General features: G+C 44.6%; 1 protein-coding gene across 4 annotated transcripts; it reads left to right on the top strand.

Moving 5' to 3' along the window:
- Positions 1-3400: 3400 nt before the first annotated feature.
- NIT2 (nitrilase family member 2) lies at positions 3401-20825 on the top strand. 4 transcript variants are annotated; one of them, XM_035015231.1, is made up of 10 exons: positions 3436-3543; positions 7127-7245; positions 7866-7986; positions 9386-9474; positions 13215-13308; positions 14034-14108; positions 15224-15302; positions 16743-16841; positions 18916-18971; positions 19342-20825. In XM_035015231.1, exons 1-10 carry the CDS (start codon positions 3516-3518, stop codon positions 19431-19433), a joined length of 852 nt encoding a protein of 283 aa, XP_034871122.1. In that variant the 5' UTR covers positions 3436-3515; the 3' UTR covers positions 19434-20825. The 4 variants fall into 4 exon arrangements, with proteins under 4 accessions (XP_034871123.1, XP_034871122.1, XP_034871125.1 ...); XM_035015232.1 differs by lacking the exon at positions 7866-7986 and having other exon boundaries at positions 3401-3543; XM_035015234.1 differs by lacking the exon at positions 18916-18971 and having other exon boundaries at positions 19342-19430.
- The last annotated feature ends 1868 nt before the right edge of the window (positions 20826-22693 follow it).

The raw sequence follows: 22693 nt of genomic DNA on the forward strand, positions 1-22693 counted from the left end.
ACTATGAAGAGTGATTGGAGGATAAGATGCTGAGGGAAAGGAGACCAGTTAAATTGCCTAAAGCAATCTCCCCCAAATGAGGAAAGCCTAGCCATGAGGGGTGGTCACAGGGACAGAAAAGGAGGCAGAAATCAAGGGGTATTTTAGGAGAGTCAGAAGGGCCCTGTCCTTCACCAGAGGTGGATGGTAAACATACAGAAGTGATTTCGATTTTTGAGGGGAAGGCATGGGGAACTAGGAGAATTGGAAAACAGCACAAATGGTGGGGCCTCTATGTAAGAACAAAGCTGGGAGAAGCTCTTTTAGAGATGATAAAATGAGTTTTGGATGGTTGAGTTTAAACTGATGTCAAGGCATGTAAATAGAGATGACTTACAGCAGCTGGAAGTGCTGGGAAAGCTCCTCTGGAATAAAAAAAGAAATCTGACCAGTACCAGCCTGGAAATGGTCATTGAAGCTGTGAGACATGATTGGCAATACCAGATTTTGGAGATCCATTTAGTGTAGTGCTTTTAATCTTTGGCTACTTTTCCAATGTCAGATGAAAGGGAACATGGAAACATGAAGGCAGAGCTGCTGTGGTTCACAGGGAGTGAAGAGGTGACAGACGAACTCAGTCCTCCAACCTCTCCTTTGCCTCTGAACCCTTCTGTGCTACAGATGATGAAAAGGCCCTGAGAATGAGGCGATTTGCCTTAGCATCATATCAGTGGCAGAACCAGAACCGGAACCCAGTGACTAGCTTTTCCCTTAGGGCTTAGTTTAGAACTTTAGAAACTTCTAAAGGAAAGCTCAAAAACAGTTTTCATATTTCTTACTGTTCCTTCTCTAGAACCCAAGTCACTAGCTTCCCTGCATGCGATGTAGGGAACATAGCGCCCACAGACTCTTGGTCTTGATGTCCCTCTCCTCGTTCTCCTACCTCTCAGATGGCTCCTTACCAGGTTTCACAGGCCCTTCTTATGCCTGTGCTTTTCACAGTCCACTCGCAAGTTGTCATCCACACTCAGAACTTTGTCCTAGTTTAAATAGCTGATGACTCCTAAATCAGTCTCCAGCCTGAACATCTGAGTTTGAGGCTTAGGACCAACTGCTTAGTGGACATCTCCACCTGGATGTTCTAATAACATGTCTAGCCATGTTTGGTACCACTGTTAGATACAACTTAATGCCAATGAACTTGCAAATCTAAATGAAATGGGTGACTTTTTTTGGCAGATTATAAGTGGCCAATATTGACTCAGGAACCTTAATAGGCTAATAAACATAGCAGAAATTAAAAGGTTATTATCTTCCTGCTATAAAGCCAGGTCCAGCTGGTCTGTTAAACCTTCAAAAAAACCATAATTGCTACGTATTTTCCCCTACATTTTTATTATGAACATTTTATAATTTGAAGTTTTATAGTTCAATACTTTTAGAAAGTCTTAAAATAGTACCATGAACAGCTATATATTCTCCTCTTAGATTTAATAAATTTGCCACATTTGCTCTATAAGCACATATTTTTTTTGCCTACCATTTGCAAGTCAGACATTCTGACACTTTACCCCTAAATACTTCAGCATGCATCTTCTCAGGGTAAAAACATTGGCATAATCACAAAATTCATCAAAGCATCAAATATCCAGTTCATACTTGAATGTCTCTATTCCAAAAATGTTTTTAGAGTATCCTTTTAAAAACTAGGATCCTGGGGCGCCTGGGTGGCTCAGTCGTTAAGTGTCTGCCTTCAGCTCAGGTCATGATCCTGGAGTCCCAGGATCAAGTCCCGCATCAGGCTCCCTGCTCGGCGGGAAGCCTGCTTCTCCCTCTCCCACTCCCCCTGCTTGTGTTCCCTCTCTCACTGTGTCTCTCTGTCAAATAAATAAAATCTTAAAAAAAAAATAAAAATAAAAAAAATAAAAACTAGGATCCACTTCAATAAACTACTCCAGAGCATTGAAAAGGATAGCAAGAAAAAAAAAAAAAGGATAGCAAGCTTTTATTCATTTTATGATTTTTCATCCCCAAACCTGAAAAAAAAAAAAACACACAAACACATGAAACACAAAAATCAAAAAGCAATCCGGGGCAAGTGGGTGGCTCAGTCTGTTAAGCGTCCGCCTTTGGCTCAGGTCATGATCTCAGGAATCTTGCTCAGCAAGGTGTCTCCTTCTCCCTATCCCTCTGCCCCACCCCCAACCCCCACACTCACTCTCTCAAATACATAAAATCTTTTTAAAAAATCAAAAAGCGGGCGCCTGGGTGGCTCAGTTGGTTAAGCGACTGCTTTCAGCTCAGGTCATGATCCCAGGGTCCTGGGATCGAGCCCCACATGGGGCTCCCTGCTCCGCGGGAAGCTTGCTTCTCCCTCTCCCACTCCCCCTGCTTGTGTTCCCTCTCTCGCTGTGTCTCTCTGTCAAATAAATAAAATCTTAAAAAAAAATCAAAAAGCAATCCTAATAAATATAAATGCAAAAGTCCTAACAATATTAGGGTATTTCAGTAAGAGTGAGTAAGGGACAGGCGGGGCTAGGTAGAGAGAGATAGGTATGGGGCTATGGGATCAGGCTCACAGAAATCCCCAAAACGCTGAGGTGTAAGGACACCAGAGATAAGGGAACAAACCAGACCACCCTGCCCTAGGCGTGTGGAGGGAGTGTCTTTTTTATAATAGTCACCTGTGACCAACAAAGAATAACCAGACCCTAACAAAGAAGCCATTAAAAATGTTATCGCTAGTCCCTTACTCAAGCCAAGACATCACAAGAATGATAAGGCCACAAGCTGCCTGGTCAGTTCTAAAAAAAAGACTGTCAGTGGAGGCCCTCGTTGGCAACCCTGTCGGGACCCCTCTCACTCCCAAAAGCTTTTTTCCTGTATCCTTGCTTAATAAACTTCTATCGCTTTACTCACTCTCCTTTGTCCGCGAGATTCATTCATTCTCCGATTCCGTGAGACAAAGAGAAACCTAGCTTTCCCGCTTCAAGTGGACTGAACTTTTGAGGATCCTGTGTTTGAACTGTTTCTCTTTTCCCCTCCCCCATGACGCAGCAGCCTTGCGGTCAGAGCGCACTGATGTCTTGAGTGATTAAACCAACCAACCTAGGTAATTCCATCCCCGTCACAGCGACTTGTTCAAGTAGCCCACGGCAATCAGCAAATACGGTATTATTCCCGGCCAGAGGTGATCTAACCAGCAAGGGGGTCAGTCCTTCTGCCAAGAATCGGAGAGGCCGATCGTTAAACACCACCCCAAATTAGGTCGCCCACCTTGGTCCCTTTGCCTTTTGAGGCATTACTTTTTCTGGATTGTGTTGTTATTCGTCGTTTCTCCTTGGTTCATCCTAGTGCAAACAGCGAAGACTAACAGGTGTTGGAGGAGAGCAGCAAAGAAGACACGCTCTGGGCGGAGCCGGGAGGCGGGGTGTGGATGGAGCCCAGGCCCCGCCCCCTCCTGCGCGCGGCTCTGCCCCGCCCCGCGCCGTGTCGCCGCTCTCGGTCCGGAGACTTCCGCTGGGGCCGCGCCACCGATGGTGCTACCTGGGAGAGCAATGGCCAGTAAGTAGCGCGGCGGCCCGAACTCAGGCATAGGACCGGGAGGCCTAGGTTGCGGAGCCGGCGGCGGGTCTCCGCGGCTCAGCCCCTCGCCTCCGCGCCGTGTCCCCGCCGCGCCCCAGGCCTTCCCCGGCCCGCCGTTCGCGGGACTGGGGCCTCGGGCGTCTTGGCGGCGGAGCGCGGCCCTGCGCCCTCCCGGGGATTCCAGGCTTCCGGCAGGGCCGGCGCGGCCGGGGGAGCGCGGGGCCTCCCGGCCAGAAGGGCCCGCGCCTTGCTCCTCGCTGGGCTCCTGCGTCCCGCCCGGTGCTTCTAGGTGCATTCGGGGGCCGCCCCCTGCGAGTTCACCTGCGCGGGAAGAGGCAGGTAGACGGGTGATCACTTAAAATCCAAGTTCCGGGGCGCCTGGGTGGCTCAGTTGGTTAAGCGACTGCCTTCGGCTCAGGTCATGATCCTGGAGTCCCGGGATCGAGTCCCGCATCGGGCTCCCTGCTCGGCAGGGAGTCTGCTTCTCCCTCTGACCCTCCTCCCTCTCATGCTCTCTGTCTCTCTCTCTGTCTCAAATAAATAAATAAATAAAATCTTTAAAAAAAAAAAAAAAGACTTTAAAATCCCAAGTTCCGCACCCCCTTTTTCCCTGCGCCAACTCGAAGACTGCACTTTCAGTAAAGCCTTTCAGTGATTATGATACTTCTGCTAGTGTGGGAACCTCTGTCTTGTGGGATTCTTGGAGGCTCTTAGGTTTTGCATTAGCGCTACTATCCAGTGGGGTCGCTTTCACTCTCTTCACAGATTGATTTTTGGACTTGGGTTTTGCAAAGGCATCAACCCTAATTATTTGTGGTTGGAACCCTGTCACGTGAAAATGAAGCATCTGTTTTCTTTCATTTGGGCTGGGTGGTCAGAGGACTGGTTAACTTGCCCCATGTTGCACCACCCCACCCCCCACACCCAGTGGGGAATGCTCTCTGCTGGACAAGAAAACTGGACAAACTGTTTCTGCATCTGGACATTGAGCTTTCAGGTTAGGTATTACATGTTCCTTACACATCCCTGTCCTGGATCGGCCCCAGGGGCACGTTTCTAGCGATCTCTGACTCCAGGCCTTTTTGCCAGATTCTTTTACAGGAGGCTTTGGAGTGCTCTGGACTCATAGTCTGGAGACCTGGATTGTTACAGTTTTGCCTCAGCCCATGTCAACAAGTCATTTAATCTCTCTGAACCTCAGTTTCCTGACTTGTAAAATGGGCATAAACTGCCCCTGCTGAGTCTTGGGAGGCTCCCACGAGATGGTAAGGTTTGTGGAAGTGCTGTTTTTCATCTTAACCTGCCAGAGCTCAGTGCAAGTCGGGGGCTGAAGCAATGTTCAGGACCGGGGTATGGAAGTCCTTGTACACCCCTCCCTCTGCGTGTGGCCGGTATCTTTGAAGACACAGGGCATGACAGAGGCTGGTGGACTTGAGAGCTGTGGTTCCTGGTGGGGTTGAGGGTGGTGTCTGATTTGTGTGAGGAACGTTTTCAAGTTACATGACCTCCCCGCAACCCACCCAAAAACGAACAAATGAAGTTCCCATCCTGCTTTACAGGTCTAGATTTTGGCTCGGATTTGCCACTGACTTGTTCACTGATCCTGTGCAGCTTCCCCCCTGCAATCCCCTTGCTTCCTCATCTACCGAATAGTGTTAAGGACGCCTCAGATGCTCGTGTGCGTAAAGGGCCTGGCACATTCCTTACACTTTTTCCCAAGTTGGTCCCTTCACTTAGATATTTTTTATCCTTTTTTTTTCCTTTGGTCAGTCTTCCATTTTTAGATTCTGATAAATATTAGAGCAGCCAAGGACCTTAAAAATGATTGTATTTTCATTTTACAGCTGAGGCGATGAAGTGACTAGTATTGTTTTCAGCATCAAGAAACCCCTCACTGGTGGCCTTTCCCTGCCTCAGCCCCTCAGAGGAGGGGGTGATTTGCAGAATGTCAGGCAGTCCCCAGCCTGGATCAGGACAGCTGCCTTTCTGGGTAGGATGAGGGAGAGGGGAATCTGACAGTTACAGTGTTGACTTTCAGTGGGTCTGTAGGATGGTCTGGTGACACCTAAAGGTATCTGTTTGCTCCCAAGTAATCCCAGCTTTGGTTTTTCCTGTTTTCGTTTCCTTCATTTTCACTCAGATTCTGAAACTCCTCAAGTGGCATTCAGGGTTAAATTGAGCTCTTCTCACTATATTTAGGACAAACCAAGGAGTGGAACATCTGAGTTTTCCTACTTTTAGGGTTACCACTTAGCCAGAGAGGCCTTCACAGGTAAGGGTCTGTCAGTGTTGCTTTTTCGGGGGACATTTGCACCATTGTAGGCGACACCCAGGGGGAGAACTCTAATGGTTTTCAGGTTCTAGAGCTTTTCAGATTTCTAGAGCAGAGGTGGGGTAGGGAAGCCAGGGAAGGCCATTACTGATAATTCCTGAAGTTTTGCAGAGCTTCATGGGTTACCACGTGCTTTGGATCCTTTAATGTCCCCTTCCATCACACCATGAGCGAAAACTGCATCAGTTAGGGTCCAGACAGGACACAGAAACCACACCAGTCACTTGAACAGGAAAAATTTTGTATGAAGAATGATTAACCAGTAGGTGATTAAGAGCTACAAGAGAACTCTAAAGAATATAGGAGAAGCACATGTGGGGTGTAGCTATTACCTCAAGGAGGGAATAAGCCTGGAAGAGCCCCTGACCTCCTTGGCGGACATTTCTTGTTGGCCACATAATCGGTGGGACTCAGTCTGTGATGGAAACGTGGAGCCCCTTACCCAGGTAGCAGGAAGAAGCACTGCTAGTTTTTCCTTCCACAGTCTCTCTCTCAACCACTCGTGGCGTTTTTTATTTGCTACTTACTGTTGTGCTCTCTGGGGCACGGGAATATTCATGGGGTGAGTGCAAAATCTCACAGGTGCCCGGTGGCCCTGCCCCGGGATAAGCCCTGGTGCAGCTCATCGGCTGCCAACCCCCCCCACCCCCGCCAGCAGCTGGGCCCGGGACACCAGGTCCCAGCTGGTGGGGGGGGAGCAGAGACAGGTGTCTCCCCTTCCCACGGGCCCGCTGCCCCACTTCACGGCGAGTGGGTGATTTCCGAGGGATTTCACCTGCACTGAGATGTGCTCAGTACTCAGGTCAGGGGTAGGTTGAGTCCCAAGATCAAACAGTAAGGGATAATTCCATGTTCAGACTCAGTCTCCTTCTTTCAAGCCGCGGTCTCATTAGTATGTAAGAAGCTGGCCCTGCCCACCCCACTGAGGCTCTCGTGCCAGTGGGAGCGTGACCCGGGGTGGCGTTCTCTTCCAGGGTTTCTCAGCCTCGGCATCAGTCACATTTCGGGTTGGATCGTTCTTTATTGTGAGGGACTGTCCTGTGGCCTCTGGCATGCTGAGCAGCGTCCCTGACTTCTGCCCATTAGGTGCTAGGAGCACCCCAACAGTTGTGCCCATCCAAATGTCTCCGTTGTCACATGTCCCTGGGGGTCGGAATTGCCCTCCGGTTGAGAATTGCTCTGATTCAGCAGTCAGATCTTCTGACAGTTTTCTCTCCTCTTCATCCTCAGCTTTCCGCCTGGCCCTCATCCAGCTTCAGGTTTCTTCCATCAAATCAGACAACGTCACTCGAGCCTGTGGCCTCATCCGGGAGGCAGCAACACAAGGAGCCCAAATCGTTTCTCTGCCAGTAAGTATGGAGGCGGAGAGGGTCACCTCCTTCTGGGAGCTCTTGACCGACTAGAATACGGCCTGCATCCAGGGGTCCAGCGTATTCTGGGGAATGGCAGATTTCGCGGGATCAGCATGATAGTGCTGGAAGGGAGCTTAGAAACCGCTCATTTTACAGATGAGGAAACAGCTTCTGTGGCTTTTGAAGCTTCTGTATTTTTTTCAAGCACAGGCTTATTGCTTTCCATAGCTAAGGATATAATTTTGAGCCCGTGGATTCATTCTAACACCCACAGCCCTGTGCTTAAGCCAAGTTGTAGCGGGGCCTGGGTGCCCAAGGGTGGGAGCTCATAGTTCGCCTGCAGACAGTGAGGAAGAGGCCGATCTGCCAGGTTGACAAGGGTCTGAGAGAGCACACAGGACGTGTGTCGCCTCGCCCCACCTGAGCCAGCCCAGGTGTTCGCTTGTGGCCACAGGCTCTCTGGCTCTGGGTACTGTTGTTTTCCTTACCAGCTGTGTTTTACCCCTTCGCGAGCAGAGCTTACGAGAGGCAGCTGTGCCTTCTTAAAGCAGAACTGTAAAATGGGTTGGATATTTTCGCGGGTTTTTTTCCCTTTTTCTCTGCCAACATTATTCTAGGAATGCTTTAATTCTCCATATGGCACGAAATATTTTCCTGAATACGCTGAGAAAATTCCTGGTGAATCCACACAGAAGCTTTCTGAAGTAGCAAAGGAGTGCGGCGTATATCTCATTGGAGGTAACGTCCTGCCCTCAAGGTGTAGTGGCCTAAACATTAAAAACATCTGAACACTTTCTGTTACATTTAAACCATGGAATACAAACCATGTAAATTAGGCATTGAAAAGAATGTGGTGAGGGCACCTGGGTGACACCTTCCGATTAGGTCATGATCTCGGGGTCTAGGGATGGAGCCCCTTCATCAGGCTCCCTGCTCAGCGGGAGCCTGATTCTCCCTCTCCCTCTGTGCTCACTCACTCGCTGTCTCTCAAATAAATAAATAAATAAATCTTTAAACAACAACAAAAAGAATGAGGTGGATGTTATGTAATAATGTGGAAAAGTGTTCAAGACACACTGTTACATGGAAGAAGCAAGTATAATACGACATGAACAGGTACTCCCATTCAGATTAATGCCTCACACAAAAGGTTATATATTTTTTTTCTGTCTTTATATATGTAGCACATGGTAAATATTGTATAAGGACACACCAAACTGATTTTTCCTGGAGAAGCAATGGGAATACAGAGGCAGGTGGAAATGTGGAAAGAAAAACCGCATTGGAGTGTCTTTCATTATACTAATACAACATTAAGAAATTTGTTTTTTCACAAAGAGGCCATATACATCAAGGTAGCTTTATAAACGTGGTTTTGAAAGAAGTGTGATTTTGAAATGCATTTAAGATTTTTAAAAATTTTTTTAAAAGAATTTATTTATTTGAGAGCGAGCGAGAGTGAGCGTATAAGCGGGGTGAAGGGCAGAGGGAGAAACAGACTCTCTGCTGAGCAGGGAGCCCATTGCGGGGCTTGATCCCGGGACTCCGGGATCATGACCTGAGCCGAAGGCAGACGCTTAACCGACTGAGCCACCCAGGTGCCCCTTGAAATGCATTTTAAAATGCTCTATTTGCTTAAAGAAAAAATACAGTAAAACTGTTTAATATAGCAAAATTATTCTGTTATATTAAGAATTAGAAATGAATGAGAGGTGAAGAAAAGACAAAGCAAGAAAAGAGAGAAATGCAGGAACTACATTCAGTGGTGTCAGGATTGGCTTACATTCCCATCTTGAGGCCTTTTTGGATACAGTTATGTTGCAGGACCTGGTGAATTTAAGTTGAGCAACAGTGAATCCTCCATGTTGCTCTAGTGTTATAGATTAAGTGTAGCTCAAGATCAAAGCCGAATTCAGAAACAGTTTGGTTATTCTTGAGACCTGTCTTTGGCATCTGACTTAATTATATTTCATCTATACTCTGAAGTTTATCTCTGAAAGATCGTCCTCAAGAAGACAAAAAGAACCATTAATAACCCTTAGAAGATAGTATACTTTATTCCAGTGATCCAGTGATCATAAAAGAATGCTTTATTCAGAATATTTTCTTTGCCTGTGTGTTTCTCCTCTCATGAAAGGTTCCATTCCTGAAGAGGATGCTGGGAAATTATATAACACCTGTGCCGTGTTTGGGCCTGATGGCACTTTACTGGTAAAGTACAGAAAGGTAAGCAGGGAATGTTGCAAGTCTCATCACCTCTTGAGAATTTGCTCTAATGTTCCGTAGTCTCTCTCATCATATTGCACACACATGGGGCATTAGATGAATTGGTATAGTCAACTTGTCGAATCTTGGCTGTTGACATTTTGATATAAATTTTAGACTTAGCCTGTCAATTTCAGCAAAGGAAAAATCTACAGGAATTTTGATTAGAATTGCATTGAATATAGAGAGGTCACTTTGGGGAGAGTTGACATCTTTGCTGTAGTAAATGCATACATATTGAGAATTGTTAAATATTCCTGGTAAATTGGTCCTTTTGGCAGACGCCTGGGTGGCTCAGTCGTTAAGCGTCTGCGTTTGGCTCGGGTCATGATCCCAGGGTCCTGGGATCGAGTCTCGCATCGGGCTCCCTGCTCGGCGGGAAGCCTGCTTCTCCCTCTCCCACTCCCCTGCTTGTGTTCCCGCTCTCGCTATCTCTCTCTCTGTCAAATAAATAAATAAAATCTTAAAAAAAAAAAAAATTGGTCCTTTTGGCATTATGAAATCCATTTTTTTTTCTCATAATACTCTTTGTCTTGAAGTTTATTTTTTCTCTGATATTGCTATGGCCACTCTAGGCTTCTAATACTTAGTGTTGTATAATACATCTTTTTCTAATTCCCTATTTTCAACCTGTATGTGTCTTTATATTTAAAATGATTCTCCTATAGATAGCCTGCAGTTGGGTCTTGTTACTGTCTTCATTCTGACAACCTCTGCCTTTTAACTGGAGTGCTTACTCCACTTATATTTAATGTAATTATTGGTACGGTTGGATTTAGGCATGAGACATTTTACTGTTTTTTTCCCTTTGTTCCTCTTTCCTGCATTCTTTTGGCTTAGTTGAGTATTTTTTAGAATTCCATTTTAATTTTTTTTTTTCATTTTAATTTTTCTATTGGCTTTTAGCTATATACATCTTTGCTTTTTTTTAAGTGTTGCCCTAGGGATTACAACATGCACCCTATCTTTTTGCAGTCTCCTTAGAATTAATATTATACTGCTTCATATGAAATTTAAGAGCTTCCCAATTGTATCATTTCCTTCCCCACCCCATTTTCTGTTATAGTTGACATACATGTTGCATCTACATATATTATAAATCCCACAAAACACTAAGTTTTTAAGTAATGTGTATTTTATTTATTTATTTTTTTTTTTTTTTAAGATTTTATTTATTTATTTGACAGAGAGAGACACAGCGAGAGAGGGAACACAAGCAGGGGGAATGGGAGAGGGAGAAGCAGGCTCCCCGCAGAGCAGGGAGCCCGACGCAGGACTCGATCCCAGGACCCTGGGATCATGACCTGAGCTGAAGGCAGTCGCTTAACCAACTGAGCCACCCAGGCGCCCAAGTAATGTGTATTTTAAAGAAAGATAAAAATATTTTGTTTACTAAAATGTTTACCTTTTTGGTATTTTTCTTTCTAAAGAGCATAGTTCTATCTGGTATCTTTGCCTTCAAACAGAAAGACCTTCTTTAGAATTTTTCTAGTGAGGATGTGCCAGGTAGGAATTCCTTTAGTTTTTGTTTATGAATATATCTTTATTTTGTCTTCATTGTTGAAAGATACTTTTGCTGGAATAGAATTCTGGGTTGACCATTTTCTTTTGTCTCCTAGAAATTTGAGCGATGTTTTCGGGTATCTTCTAGCCTCTTTTAAAATTTTTTCTGATAAAAAGTCAGTGGTGATTTGTATTGTTCTCCTGTATGTAATTCATGTTTTTTTCTGTCTGCCTTCAAAATTTTTTTCATAATCCTTAGTTCTCAGTGTTCTGACTCTGATGTGCCTGCCTAGATATGGTTTTCTTTATATTTGTCCTGCTTTGTGCTTCTTTAATCTGTAAATTTAACTCTTTCATTATATTGGGGGCATTATTTTGATAAATATTTTTCTGTTCCATTCTCTTCTTATTGGACTTCAATTTTGATACAGTTCCACCAAACCAGGTCACCAAGACTCTGGTTTTTTGTTTTTCCCACCTTTTTTCTCTTCTTCAGTCTTCTTCAGTGTGGACACTTCACATTGATCTGTTTTTAAGTTCACAGAATCTTTTTTCTGTAAGCCCCAGTCTCCCGTATGCCAATCCAGTGAAATCTTTTAAAATTTCACATAAACTTTTATTTTTCTACTGGTATTTCCTATATGTCCATTCATTGAGAGTGTATTTTTCTTTAGACCTTTGAGCTTAGTTTCAATAGCTACTTTGTGGTAATTATCACATCTGGTCTAGTTGGGGTCTCCTTCATTGATTGCCTTTTATTTATTTTTTATTTTTTATTTTTTTTAAGATTTTATTTATTTGACAGAGAGGGAGAGGGAGAGAGAGCACAAGCAGGGGGAGCAGCAGAGGGAGAGGGAGAAGCAGGCTTCCCGCTGAGCGGGGAGCCTGATGCACGGGGCTCGATCCCAGGCCCCTGGGATCATGACCTGAGCCGAAGGCAGACGCTTAACAACTGAGCTACCCAGGTGCCCCTGATTGCCTTTTCTTTAAAGTTGGGTAACATTTTCTTGTTTCTTTGTCAAGTAATTTTGAATTACATATTGGATTATATGTTGTTGAGATTCTAGCTTCTATTACTCTGAAAAATGTTGTATTTTTTTGTTTTAGTAAGTAGTTAATTTGGTTGTACTCAAACACCATACTGTTTTTCCTTTGGGAGTGGGCAGCAACTTCAGCTGCTCTGTTCTAAGTCATTTAGCTTTAGCTGGGCTGCCTGGAGTCTGCCCTACACATCTTTAATTCAGTACTTAGCAAGAGATTTGGACAGATTTTCATATGTAGAACTTAGGGCTCTTCCTCTTGGGCTTCCTCCTTTGCAGGATTTCTCCCTCACTTTTCCAGCTGCTGTGAAACTCTGTCCTCTGGTTCCTCGGGCCAGGATTGTTATAGGTGATTTTTATCACCACTCCCAGCAACAACTGGGATCCTGCTTCCAACTAAAAGGTGTAAACAGGAAATTCACCTTGTCTTATTCCTGATCTCAGTATGAAAAAGCTTTTACTATTTCACCATTAAGTATGATGTTCCTTCCTTTTTTTTCTTTTTTCAGATACTCTATCAAATTAAGGGAGTTCCCTTCTTAGAAGAGTTTTTTTCTTTTGTTTTTAAAATAAGAATGAATGTAGAAGTTTACCAGATGCTCACCATGCACTTCTTAAGATGATCATATGACTTTTCTCCTTTATTTTGTTAGTGTGGTAAATTACGTTGATTGATTTCCTTGAATAAATCCAATTTGCTTCTGTTTGCTTTCCTTGAATAAATCGAATTTCGAAGTGATATGTTACTCTTTTTATATATTGCTGCATTTAGTTTGGAAAATTTTACCTATTTTTAATTGCTCTCCCGCTCTCCACCTCTCCTGCCAGTTTGTCAGGTTGATTATCAGTCTGTGAAGACTTCACTTAGCATTTATACTGAATAAAAGAATAACATGTTAATTGCTTCCCAAAAGAAACCTAGACAGCTTGCACACCACATAGGAAAGAAGTGTAATAAAGCCTACAGCATGATTTTCCCGTTTTGCATATTAGAACTCACTTTGATAAGATGTCAGCTTGTGGGGTGGGTTGTGTGGGGGTTGCTGTTTGTGTAGTTAATCTCAGAGCATCCCAGTTTCCGGCCATGGAAAGATGTTTGCTATGATTGCCGTGACCCTGCTGGAGAAGAGGTAACCAAATTCATTGCTTGTGGTGCAGCTCCATCTGTTTGACATTGATGTTCCTGGGAAAATTACATTTCAAGAATCTAAAACGCTGAGTCCTGGTGATAGTTTCTCCACATTTGATACTCGTAAGTACCAGACATGTTCACCTGTTTTAGTAGTATCAGTAGAAGAGGATCAGGTGTTCTCTTTTTTTTTTTCCCTCGTATGTCCCTCCCCCACTTCTTTACATACCCAGACTGCAACACCAGAAGTGAGACGGGTGGAGAATGGTCAGAGATCTAGAAAGGGCGGGCTGAACAGAGAACAAAGGGTTTGACCTGATTTTGCTCTACCATTTGGTCACAGCATGGTATTAGCATGATTGCTTCCAGAGTTTATCTCTTAGGCCGTGATTGAACACCTCCCACACAGATAATAAGCATTCAGTTAGAATGAATTTCTCATTTCTTTTTTTTTTTTTAAAGATTTTATTTATTTATTTGAGAGAGAGAGAATGAGAGACAGAGAGCATGAGAGGGAGGAGAGTCAGAGGGAGAAGCAGACTCCCTGCTGAGCGGGGAGCCTGATGTGGGACTCGATCCTGGGACTCCAGGATCATGACCTGAGCTGAAGGCAGTCGCTTAACCAACTGAGCCACCCGGGCGCCCCGAATTTCTCATTTCTAATCTGAGATAAATGATGTCTTTATGAGGGAAAATCCAAGCAGGAATAAGCTTATACTTCTCCATCCATGGCCCGGGGTTAATGTATTGCCATCAGTGTTTTGAGATCTTACATGGAGGCTTTACTCTGCCGCACCGTGTTTCGAAAGGTTAACTTTTCATTTGTGCATTTTCTGTTTGAAAAACAGCTTACTGCAGAGTGGGCCTGGGCATTTGCTACGACCTGCGCTTTGCAGAGCTCGCACAGATCTACGCCCAGAGAGGTGAGATGGCACCACGACTCTGTGGTGTAGGTGCTTAGAGATTTGATTTTGGCTTGGTCTTTGTGTGTCGAGGGAGCCCTTAGGCAGAAAAACTGGAGAAGAGGTCTTAATCTCTCCACCCCATCTGATTCCTCAGACTTTTGCTGTATATGGACAGTATGGTTTTTCAGAGATTGTATTTCAATACACCGTGCAGCGAAGGCAGGAACCGTGCTCCTAAATCTGCTCTATTCTTTGAGCCCTTCTTGCTACCATGTTTGGAAAGAGTCACATGGAGCCCACTAAAAATAAGGATGTGGTCTAGGGTGTCTGTCATGGATTTCACACTCAGTAGTCCTAGATGTTGGGTACAGTAGAAATATAGTCTGTGACTTTTTGGTCCAGAGACGAAATGTCCTACTGGCCTAGAAGAACACTGAGCCAAGTCAGAAGATCCGGGTTCTGCTTCCAACTCTCCTCCTTAATTGACGTGATACTTTGAGTAAATTATTTAATTTTTAGAGCTCTCTGGATCTCAGGTTTTTCATAGGCATAGTGTGTGGAGATTAAGGAGGGAGAACTTAGCTCTTCGTATGGTACTCAACAAATGTGAGCATCCCTGCCAGACTGTCCAAACTACTCTGATCCGGACTTGACTTTTCACTTAACAAAGTGGAGTGGGTGCAAACATTTTGATGGCCTGCTCAGCAAAAAAGGTGGACGTGCATGGGCTCTGGGTTGGCAGACCCTGTTGAGCTCTCTCAGTAAGCATTAGAGCACCTACTCTGCCCCCCATTTCACTTGAAAAGCATTAGTGAATGTGGTCCTTGGCCGTGCGGAGCTGACCATATGGTGCTGAGAGAAATTTGAATGATTTTTTTTTTTTTTAAGTGAAGTCACATACCGTGGTTTTGGCCATCAGTACCACTGTTTTTGAATGTATGTGTAGCATGTGTGTGTCTCTAAAGGAATTCAGAGCCATAACTTAATACTCCTGACAGTGTCCGGCTTGGCTGACATCTTTTCATGCTTGGGAAAGTTCGAGTTTGGTCCCCACTGGGTAAAGAACAGAATGGGGAGCTAGCGTGGTGGGGTGTTAACCTGGACCCACTCTTCTCTGGCCTTTCTCTCCCAAGGCTGTCAGCTGTTGGTGTATCCTGGAGCTTTTAATATGACCACTGGACCAGCCCACTGGGAGTTGCTTCAGCGAGGCCGGTAAGAAAGCCCCTCAGGCATACCTTCAGGTGTCTCAGTGTTGCTTTGTGAAAAGATTTCCAGTTTGGTGGAAGTACCAGCGTTCCTGACTCAGAATGCTGCCCCTGACCCAGCCTGCTTTGCCATCCAGATGCAGTCGGAAGAGATGAATCAGCCCGTTGACTGTGCTCTGCAGATTGGGGTGCTTATCCCGCCCCCATCCTTTACGCCATTCTGCTCTTCCTGGAATACTCTGCCAAGACACTTGTTACAAGGTCTTGTTTTTCTAATCTGTAGTCCAAGGCATTGCACAGTGTCTTCGGCACGTCACAGTAGCTGTGTCCTGAGTCCCCTAAGGTTGGGAGCGAGCAGTGAAGGGCAGCTAGCAGAGGTGGATGTAACATGGAAGGGAAGAAGAGTGTGACTGTGTGTGTCTGTGTAAAGTGTGCTGAAAACCATGAAGTAGTGGTCAGAAATGCTGGTTTTCTTCATTACAGTTCTGTTAATTGAGGTATAATACACTTAAAGAGAAGTACACCAATTTTAAGTCTGTAGATCAGTGAGTTTTCTGCACGTGTATTCACCTGTGACCAAGGTCAACACGGAACACTTGCAATCTCTAGAATGCTCCCTTTTGTTCCTTCCACCAACCCTGTCCTTGTTTGCCCAGATGTAGCCGCTATTCTCACCTCTAAAAATGATGGTGATTTTTATCAGAGGAGGCAGCAGAGGTGTTTGGCTGGTTGCTTAGTGGAAGATGGGGTAGGGGCATCCGATACCATGTATGTTAATGAATGCAGTCTTGAAGAAAGCAGAAAAGCTTGAGAAACATTGGAATGGCCTGGCATGGATCCGCTGATTGAGCCCGGAGAGCTCCCAGGTGAGGTGGCTTGATGTACCCAGGCTGCCACCTGAAATTCTTATCTAATCTGAGCTGATGGGACTTCAGCCACTGGGGGCATGGAAGTCCCGTGCGGCCCTGCAAGGCGTATGGCCCCAGCAAGGCTGGTCCATTCTCTCTGGCCACCTTGACTTGCTCTTTTGTAGGTTAACAGGTTGGCTCAGGCCAGGGTGTCAACTGTGGTGGTGCTGACATTTTGGACTAGATCATTCTTTGCTGTGGGGGCTGTGCTGTGCATGGTAGGATGTTTAGCAGCATCCCTGGTCTCCATCTACTAGGGACCAGTAGCAACCTCCTATCACCAAAGTCAAAAAGTCAAAGTCAGTGTCTTTGGACATTGGCAAATGTCCCCACTGGGCAAAATCACCCCCAGTTGAGAACTGGTTTATGCATTGAGATACTTTTTGAAGAGAGGGTTTCATGGCTTTGGGTGTTTCCTTCCATGTCTGAGCCAGCCTACCCTGTCCTAGTTTTTAAAAGAAGGATCTGTACATTTGGAATAGAAAAATGTTGCCAATCTATAATGTATGAATTCTCTCTTTTTTGTCTGTTGACAACAGGGCTGTTGATAATCAGGTATATGTGGCCACAGCATCTCCTGCCCGGGATGATCAAGCCTCATATGTTGCCTGGGGACACAGCACTATTGTGAGTCCTTGGTGAGTTGGCTAAGCAGGGACAGGCTCCCCAGGAGCTTGAGAGAGGGGGCACTTGGGTGAGTGGGTTTTCTGATTCCCCACCAGCCCTGCCGCTCCCTCAAACCCCCATATCCTCACACGCCTGCCAGGTCTGCGCCTCGTCTGCGAGAGACCCTTCCACTTGAAAACCGTGTGAGAAAGAAGTGGCCCTGCTGTCCTGACTGAGTATTTGGCCTTAGCCCTCTTCTGAGTGGCTCTTGTTGTCAGTCGGACTTGGATCACATGGGGGAAACAGGCAACACTGATGATTTTAGTAAAGAGGGCTCCCAGACTCTTGGCTTTTGGTTAAAATTTAAGCTGGGTGACTGGTTCTAGAACAGGAATTAGTTACAGGGGGAGGATTTTGCTCCCTGGCTAATGAATAGAGGATGGGGGAGGATGGGTTCAATTAAGGGGAACTCTGCCCTTGACCTCTGTGACAGGGACAAGCCTCGTCCTAGTGAGGCCGGCACCAAAGTCCACCCAGCACGCAGTCATTTGTTATCGTACGCAGCTCCTGGGCTGTAGTTGTGCGGTTTTCGTAGCACTTTTGCACACGTGGTCTCCATGTGAACTCAGAGACTTTTCCTAAATTGGGCTCCGTTTATAGATGGCAGAACTGAAGTTCATGGGACAAAGTGGTTAGGGCTGGTGTTTAGATTCAGAACTTTTGACTTCAGAACTTGGATTTATTCCATACCACTTCTCACATATTTGTATGATTACACACACACTGATGTGTATTTCTATAATTTCAGGGTAAATAGACCAGTAACAAGGCTGAGAAGGGTTATAGATCACTGTGGGTCCCTGAAGTTCTCTCTCCTGTTTTTATAGGACCCAAAGATTAAAGTGTGTGATAGGGGAAGGCCTTGGAAGATATGACCAGGGAGCCTCGTGCACATTAGATTTGGGAGGCATTGGCAGGGTGGAAGGATTAACTGGCTTGAAGATTTTCTCCAACTTGGTTCGAGTTCCTCTGTCCAGATGTTGGTGATAGGCTTCCTGGCCTCTTGGGCAGCTCTGCTCCCTGCTGGTTCTCCCGATGAACCTTGTTACTGAGCAAGCTGGCTGCTTCTGAGACAAAGTAGTTGTACATGATTTATCTTTATTGGTTCCTTTTCAAAATTCTGTCTGTAGGATTTGCGGGGCCTTCTGGCTTATATTGACATCAGGATGGGTGCCTGGGGTTACCCCAGAGAGAGATCTTTGAATGCCAGGGCAAATGGGGAGGAAATAGAAAAGAATGAGAAGAATTTGGTTAAATGGCATTAATGATGATGTTTGTAGCTCACTGGTGCCAGGAATTTGTCTGTGGCCATCTGGGAAATGGAACCATTTACTTTGTCAGATTTTTTGTTGGGTCAGATTATTTTGTGTTTTGGAGAAATTTCATTTCGATAGATGTCTTTGAAGTCCTGCTTTGGGCTAAGAAACTCAGGACTGGAAGGTTTTCCAGATCAGCCTTTCCCCAGATTTAGGCAGGAGGAGTGTTGCTATTTCTAAGCCTGGGGTTCCTCTCCCGTTGGGGTGTGGTTTCCCCACCACTTCTTTCCTTCAAAAAACTGAAACCCGATAACAAGATACCAGGGGCCACAAGCATGAGACCAGAGACCTAGGCAGCGCTGGGCTCTGTTCAGGCCCAGCCTCTCTGTCCGCAGCCTTGGAAGGCGCAAAGAGCCAGCCCACCCTCCCGAAAGGGTCTTACTATCGCACTCATGAAGTGACAGGACGGAGCTTCCCGATCTTTACAGGGAGCTCTATTCCTGGAGGTTTATAATCGTGGAATAACTACCATTTCCTAGCAGTTGGCAGTTTACAAAACCTACTGCATAGTCTTCTCAGTCTTCACAGAGCTCTTGTTTCCACTTTATAGGTTAGGGAATGAGCTTGCAGATGACTCGCCACAAGGCCACACAGCTACTTAAGTGGTGGAGCAGGAATGTATGCCCCTCCCTTCCTGTCTTCAGTCTCCCAATGCCTTTCCCTGGGGCCCTGAGGTGGGAGGAGAGCAGGGATGTTAGTACCCACTCCCTCCCTCCGGAATCTCTTTCAGGGGGGAGGTCCTTGCCAAAGCCGGCACCGAGGAGACGGTCGTGTGTTCAGACATAGGTAAGGTTTGTCGTTGGCACAGCTTAGGTCCGTGGTGTCCCCATCGGTCTGGGGTGATTCCGCAGCTCTGAAGCTAATGTCCCCTGGAGGGGCTCCCTTGGGCCCCCCTTCTCGTTTATCCCCCTTCTCGTTTATCCTTAGGGGACCTAAGGATAACAAGCCCCGGGGGCTGTCTCTCAGCTTGAGTTTTCTTGGTTTGGTTTGAAATGACCCCAGGGACGGTGCCAGGCCACCTGGGCCTCCGGACAAGGCTGATATTACTGAGTTACTTGCTGAGATTCTGGTGGGTTTTATACTGTTTGTGGAAGAAATCCTCATTGGTTAGTGAGGAGTTACGTCTTAGTAATGGTACACTTTCCTGTTTTTGCAGACCTGAAGAAGTTGGCTGAAATACGCCAGCAAATCCCCATTTTTAGCCAGAAGCGATCAGACCTCTATGCAGTGGAGGCGAAAAAGCCCTAAGGTTTATGTTTCTAACATGTCACGAAACAGGAGGATATGTTTCTGCAACGTAATCCATTCCCTGCTGAATTCTTTAAAGAGATCTTTTTTTTTTTTTTAATTTCAGCTTTTTCCCCTTCCTGGGAACTTTCTAATGAGATGATGGAGCATCAGCACATGGTATTTTTCACACCATATTAAATAGTTAAAAAGGACTCAGGTTGGCATTGAGAGCAGAAGGAAGAGGGGATGACTATATACCTCCCATACTAAGTTGCCTCATAGTAGTTGGTACAAGTATCAGACCTTGGTATCTAGGTTGATTCACCTGCTACAAATACATTTGTGTCACACACCTCTCATCTCATTGCTGGAGTTGGAACCCATTATGTAGAAACTCGGTCTGGTGCTACAGTTTTTTGGAGCAGGATGTTAAAGTTACATTTTTAGTCTGTGAGTAGCTATGGGAAGCAAGGTGATGGACGCTTGGTGTTTGCTAGAGGAGATGACAGCCCCAGTCCTTCCTAGCAGCCTGGAGGTTCTTCAGATTCAAGGAGGAGCTCATGAATCAAGCCCAGACCCTCCTGGTCTTAGGGGAGAGGCTGTGTCAACAGTGAGTCCTATGGGAGAATGACTGGTGGCATTTGGTCAAGGCACCCAAAGATGAGTCTCTGCAAAAGATTTTCTTGATGGGGTGAGTGTCTGAAAATCTTTTTCTTTTTGTTTTTCTCCCTAGTAACACTTTCTAGCTTGATAAAGGCAAATTTTTAGCCTAGTGGTTTTCAGAATCCTTTTGCACCATTAAAAATTAAGAATTCCAATGAACTTTATTTTTATGTATGTTATATGTTGGGCTGGTAAAACGTTTAACAAGCAGCTGTCCCCAAAACCCTGATTTTGCAGTAGCATTTGCCAGTTTCCATGGTGTAAATACTTGCACTGTGGCCAAGGCTCAGACTGTCAGTATGACATCTCTAAACAGAGTTGGAAATACGCGCAGTTAGCACTCGTGAGCTGGAGCGGTCCCACACTAGCACACCACTGTTTACATATATATTTACCATCCTGGAAAATAAAACAAAATTTTAAAACAAAAGAATGCATGGGCACACATTTTATTAGCTATAAGAGTGATGACATCATCATGTCATTTAACCTTTGGAAACCAGCATTGTATACTCAGAGGAATACAAGAATGAAAAAAGTAAATGACATTTTAAAATTAAGTATACAATTTGGTAAAATCGGACACATGTATACATCCATGAAACCACTCTAATCAAGGTAATGAACAACCCTCGCCTCCCGCCTCCCTGCAATTTTCTTGTGTTCTTGTATAATCCCCTCTAGCTACCCTTCTCACCCCCAGGCAGTCACTGATCATCTTTGTCACTGTAGATAGGTTTGAATTTTCTGTAATTACCTAAAAGTGGAATCATACCTAATGTGTATACTTTTCTGTCTTCTTTCACTCATCATGATTATTTGGAGACTCATCCCTGTGTGTGTCACTCATTTCTTTTTTATTGCTGAGGGGTAGACCATTATATGGATATACCATAATTTGATAGACATTTGAGTTTCCAGTTTTTGGCTATTAGAAATAAAGCTGCTAAAAACATTTTGTACAAGTTGTTCGTTTTTCTTTTCTTTTTTTTTTTTTTTAAAGATTTTATTTATTTGAGAGAGAGAATGAGAGAGAGCACATGAGAAGGGGGAGGGTCAGAGGGAGAAGCAGACTCCCCGCCCAGCAGGGAGCCCGATGCGGGACTCGATCCCGGGACTCCAGGATCATGACCTGAGCCGAAGGCAGTCGCTTAACCAACTGAGCCACCCAGGCGCCCCCAAGTTGTTCGTTTTCTTGAGTAGTTATCTAGGAGTGGAATGGTGGGGTCCTATGTGTATTTCACTGCCAAACTGTTCTCCAAAGTGACTGCCATTTTACTTCATCACCATCAGTCTGTCAGTGTCCCAGGTGCTCCACATCCTCACCAATATTTGGTATGATGACTGTTTAAGTTTAGCCATTTTAATGTGTGTGTAAGGTTATTTCATTGTGGTTTTTTTGCTTTGTATTTCCCTAATGACTAATAATGCTGAGCATCTTTTCATGTGCTTTGCTATCTGAGTATCCCTTTTGGTGAAATGTCTTTTCATAGCTTTTCCCCATATTTTTGTTGGGTGTTTATCCTCCTATTGATTAGTAAGAGTTCTTTCTATACTCAAGATAAAAATCCTCTGTCAGATATTATGTTTTGCAAATATATTCTCCAAGTCTGAGAAAAAAAAATGTCTTTTCATTTTTTAAAAAGTATTGTTTAAAGCAGTTTTTAATTACCATGAAGGCCAGTTAATTGCTTTTTCTTCTTTTAAAAGTTTGTCTTTTTTATGTTGTGTTTAAGAAATTGCCAAACCTGATGTCACTAACTTTATCCGGTGTTTTCTTTTGGAAGTTTTACAGTTTTGGCTCTTATATTGAGGTCTCGGATCCATTTTGAATGGTCAATTTTCTATATATGGTGTGAGGTAAGAGTCAAGATGCTTTTTGGGGCACCTGGGTGGCACCATTGGTTGAGCATCTGACTCTGGGTTTCGGCTCAGGTCATGATTTCAGGGTCCTGGAATCGAGCCCCGTGTCAGGCTCTGCACTCAGCATGGAGTCTACTTGAGATTCTCTCCCTCTGCAACTCCCGCTGGTGCTGTCTCTCTCTCTCTCTCTTTCTAAAATAAATAAATAAAATCTTAAAAAAAATGAGTCAAGATTCTTTTCTTTTTTTTTTTTTAGCCTAAGGTTATCTGTTTGTTCCAGCACATTTGTTGAAAAGCTTACCCTATTCCCATTGAATTGCCTTGGCACCTTTATGAAAAATGAAGTGGCTGTATATATCTTGATCTACCTCTGTGTTCTCTTTCATCACTGTATTCATCTGTTTTTACAGAGTAACTTACTGTGTTGATTATTGTAGCTTTATAATATTAAAGTCTGGTGGTATTAGTCCTCCAGCTTTTTTCAAAATTGTTTTGGTTATTCTAAGCCCTTTGTATTTCCACATAAATTCCAGAATCAGGTTGTAAATTTCTATAGAAAAAAAGCCTGCTGGGATCTTGATTAGGATTGCATTGAATCTATAGAGCAGTTTGGTGGAAAATTGACATCTTAATATCAAACCTGTGAACGTGAGATATGTCCTCAGTTATTTAGGCCTTTAATTTCTCTTAGCATGTTTGTTTGCTTCTGTAAAGGTAATACATATCTTTTGTCAGATTTATCCGTAGAGGCT

The sequence above is a fragment of the Mirounga leonina genome, unplaced genomic scaffold (assembly GCF_011800145.1).
Source record: "Mirounga leonina isolate KUSES-001 unplaced genomic scaffold, KU_Mleo_1.0 Mir_169, whole genome shotgun sequence".
Lineage (NCBI taxonomy): Eukaryota > Metazoa > Chordata > Mammalia > Carnivora > Phocidae > Mirounga > Mirounga leonina.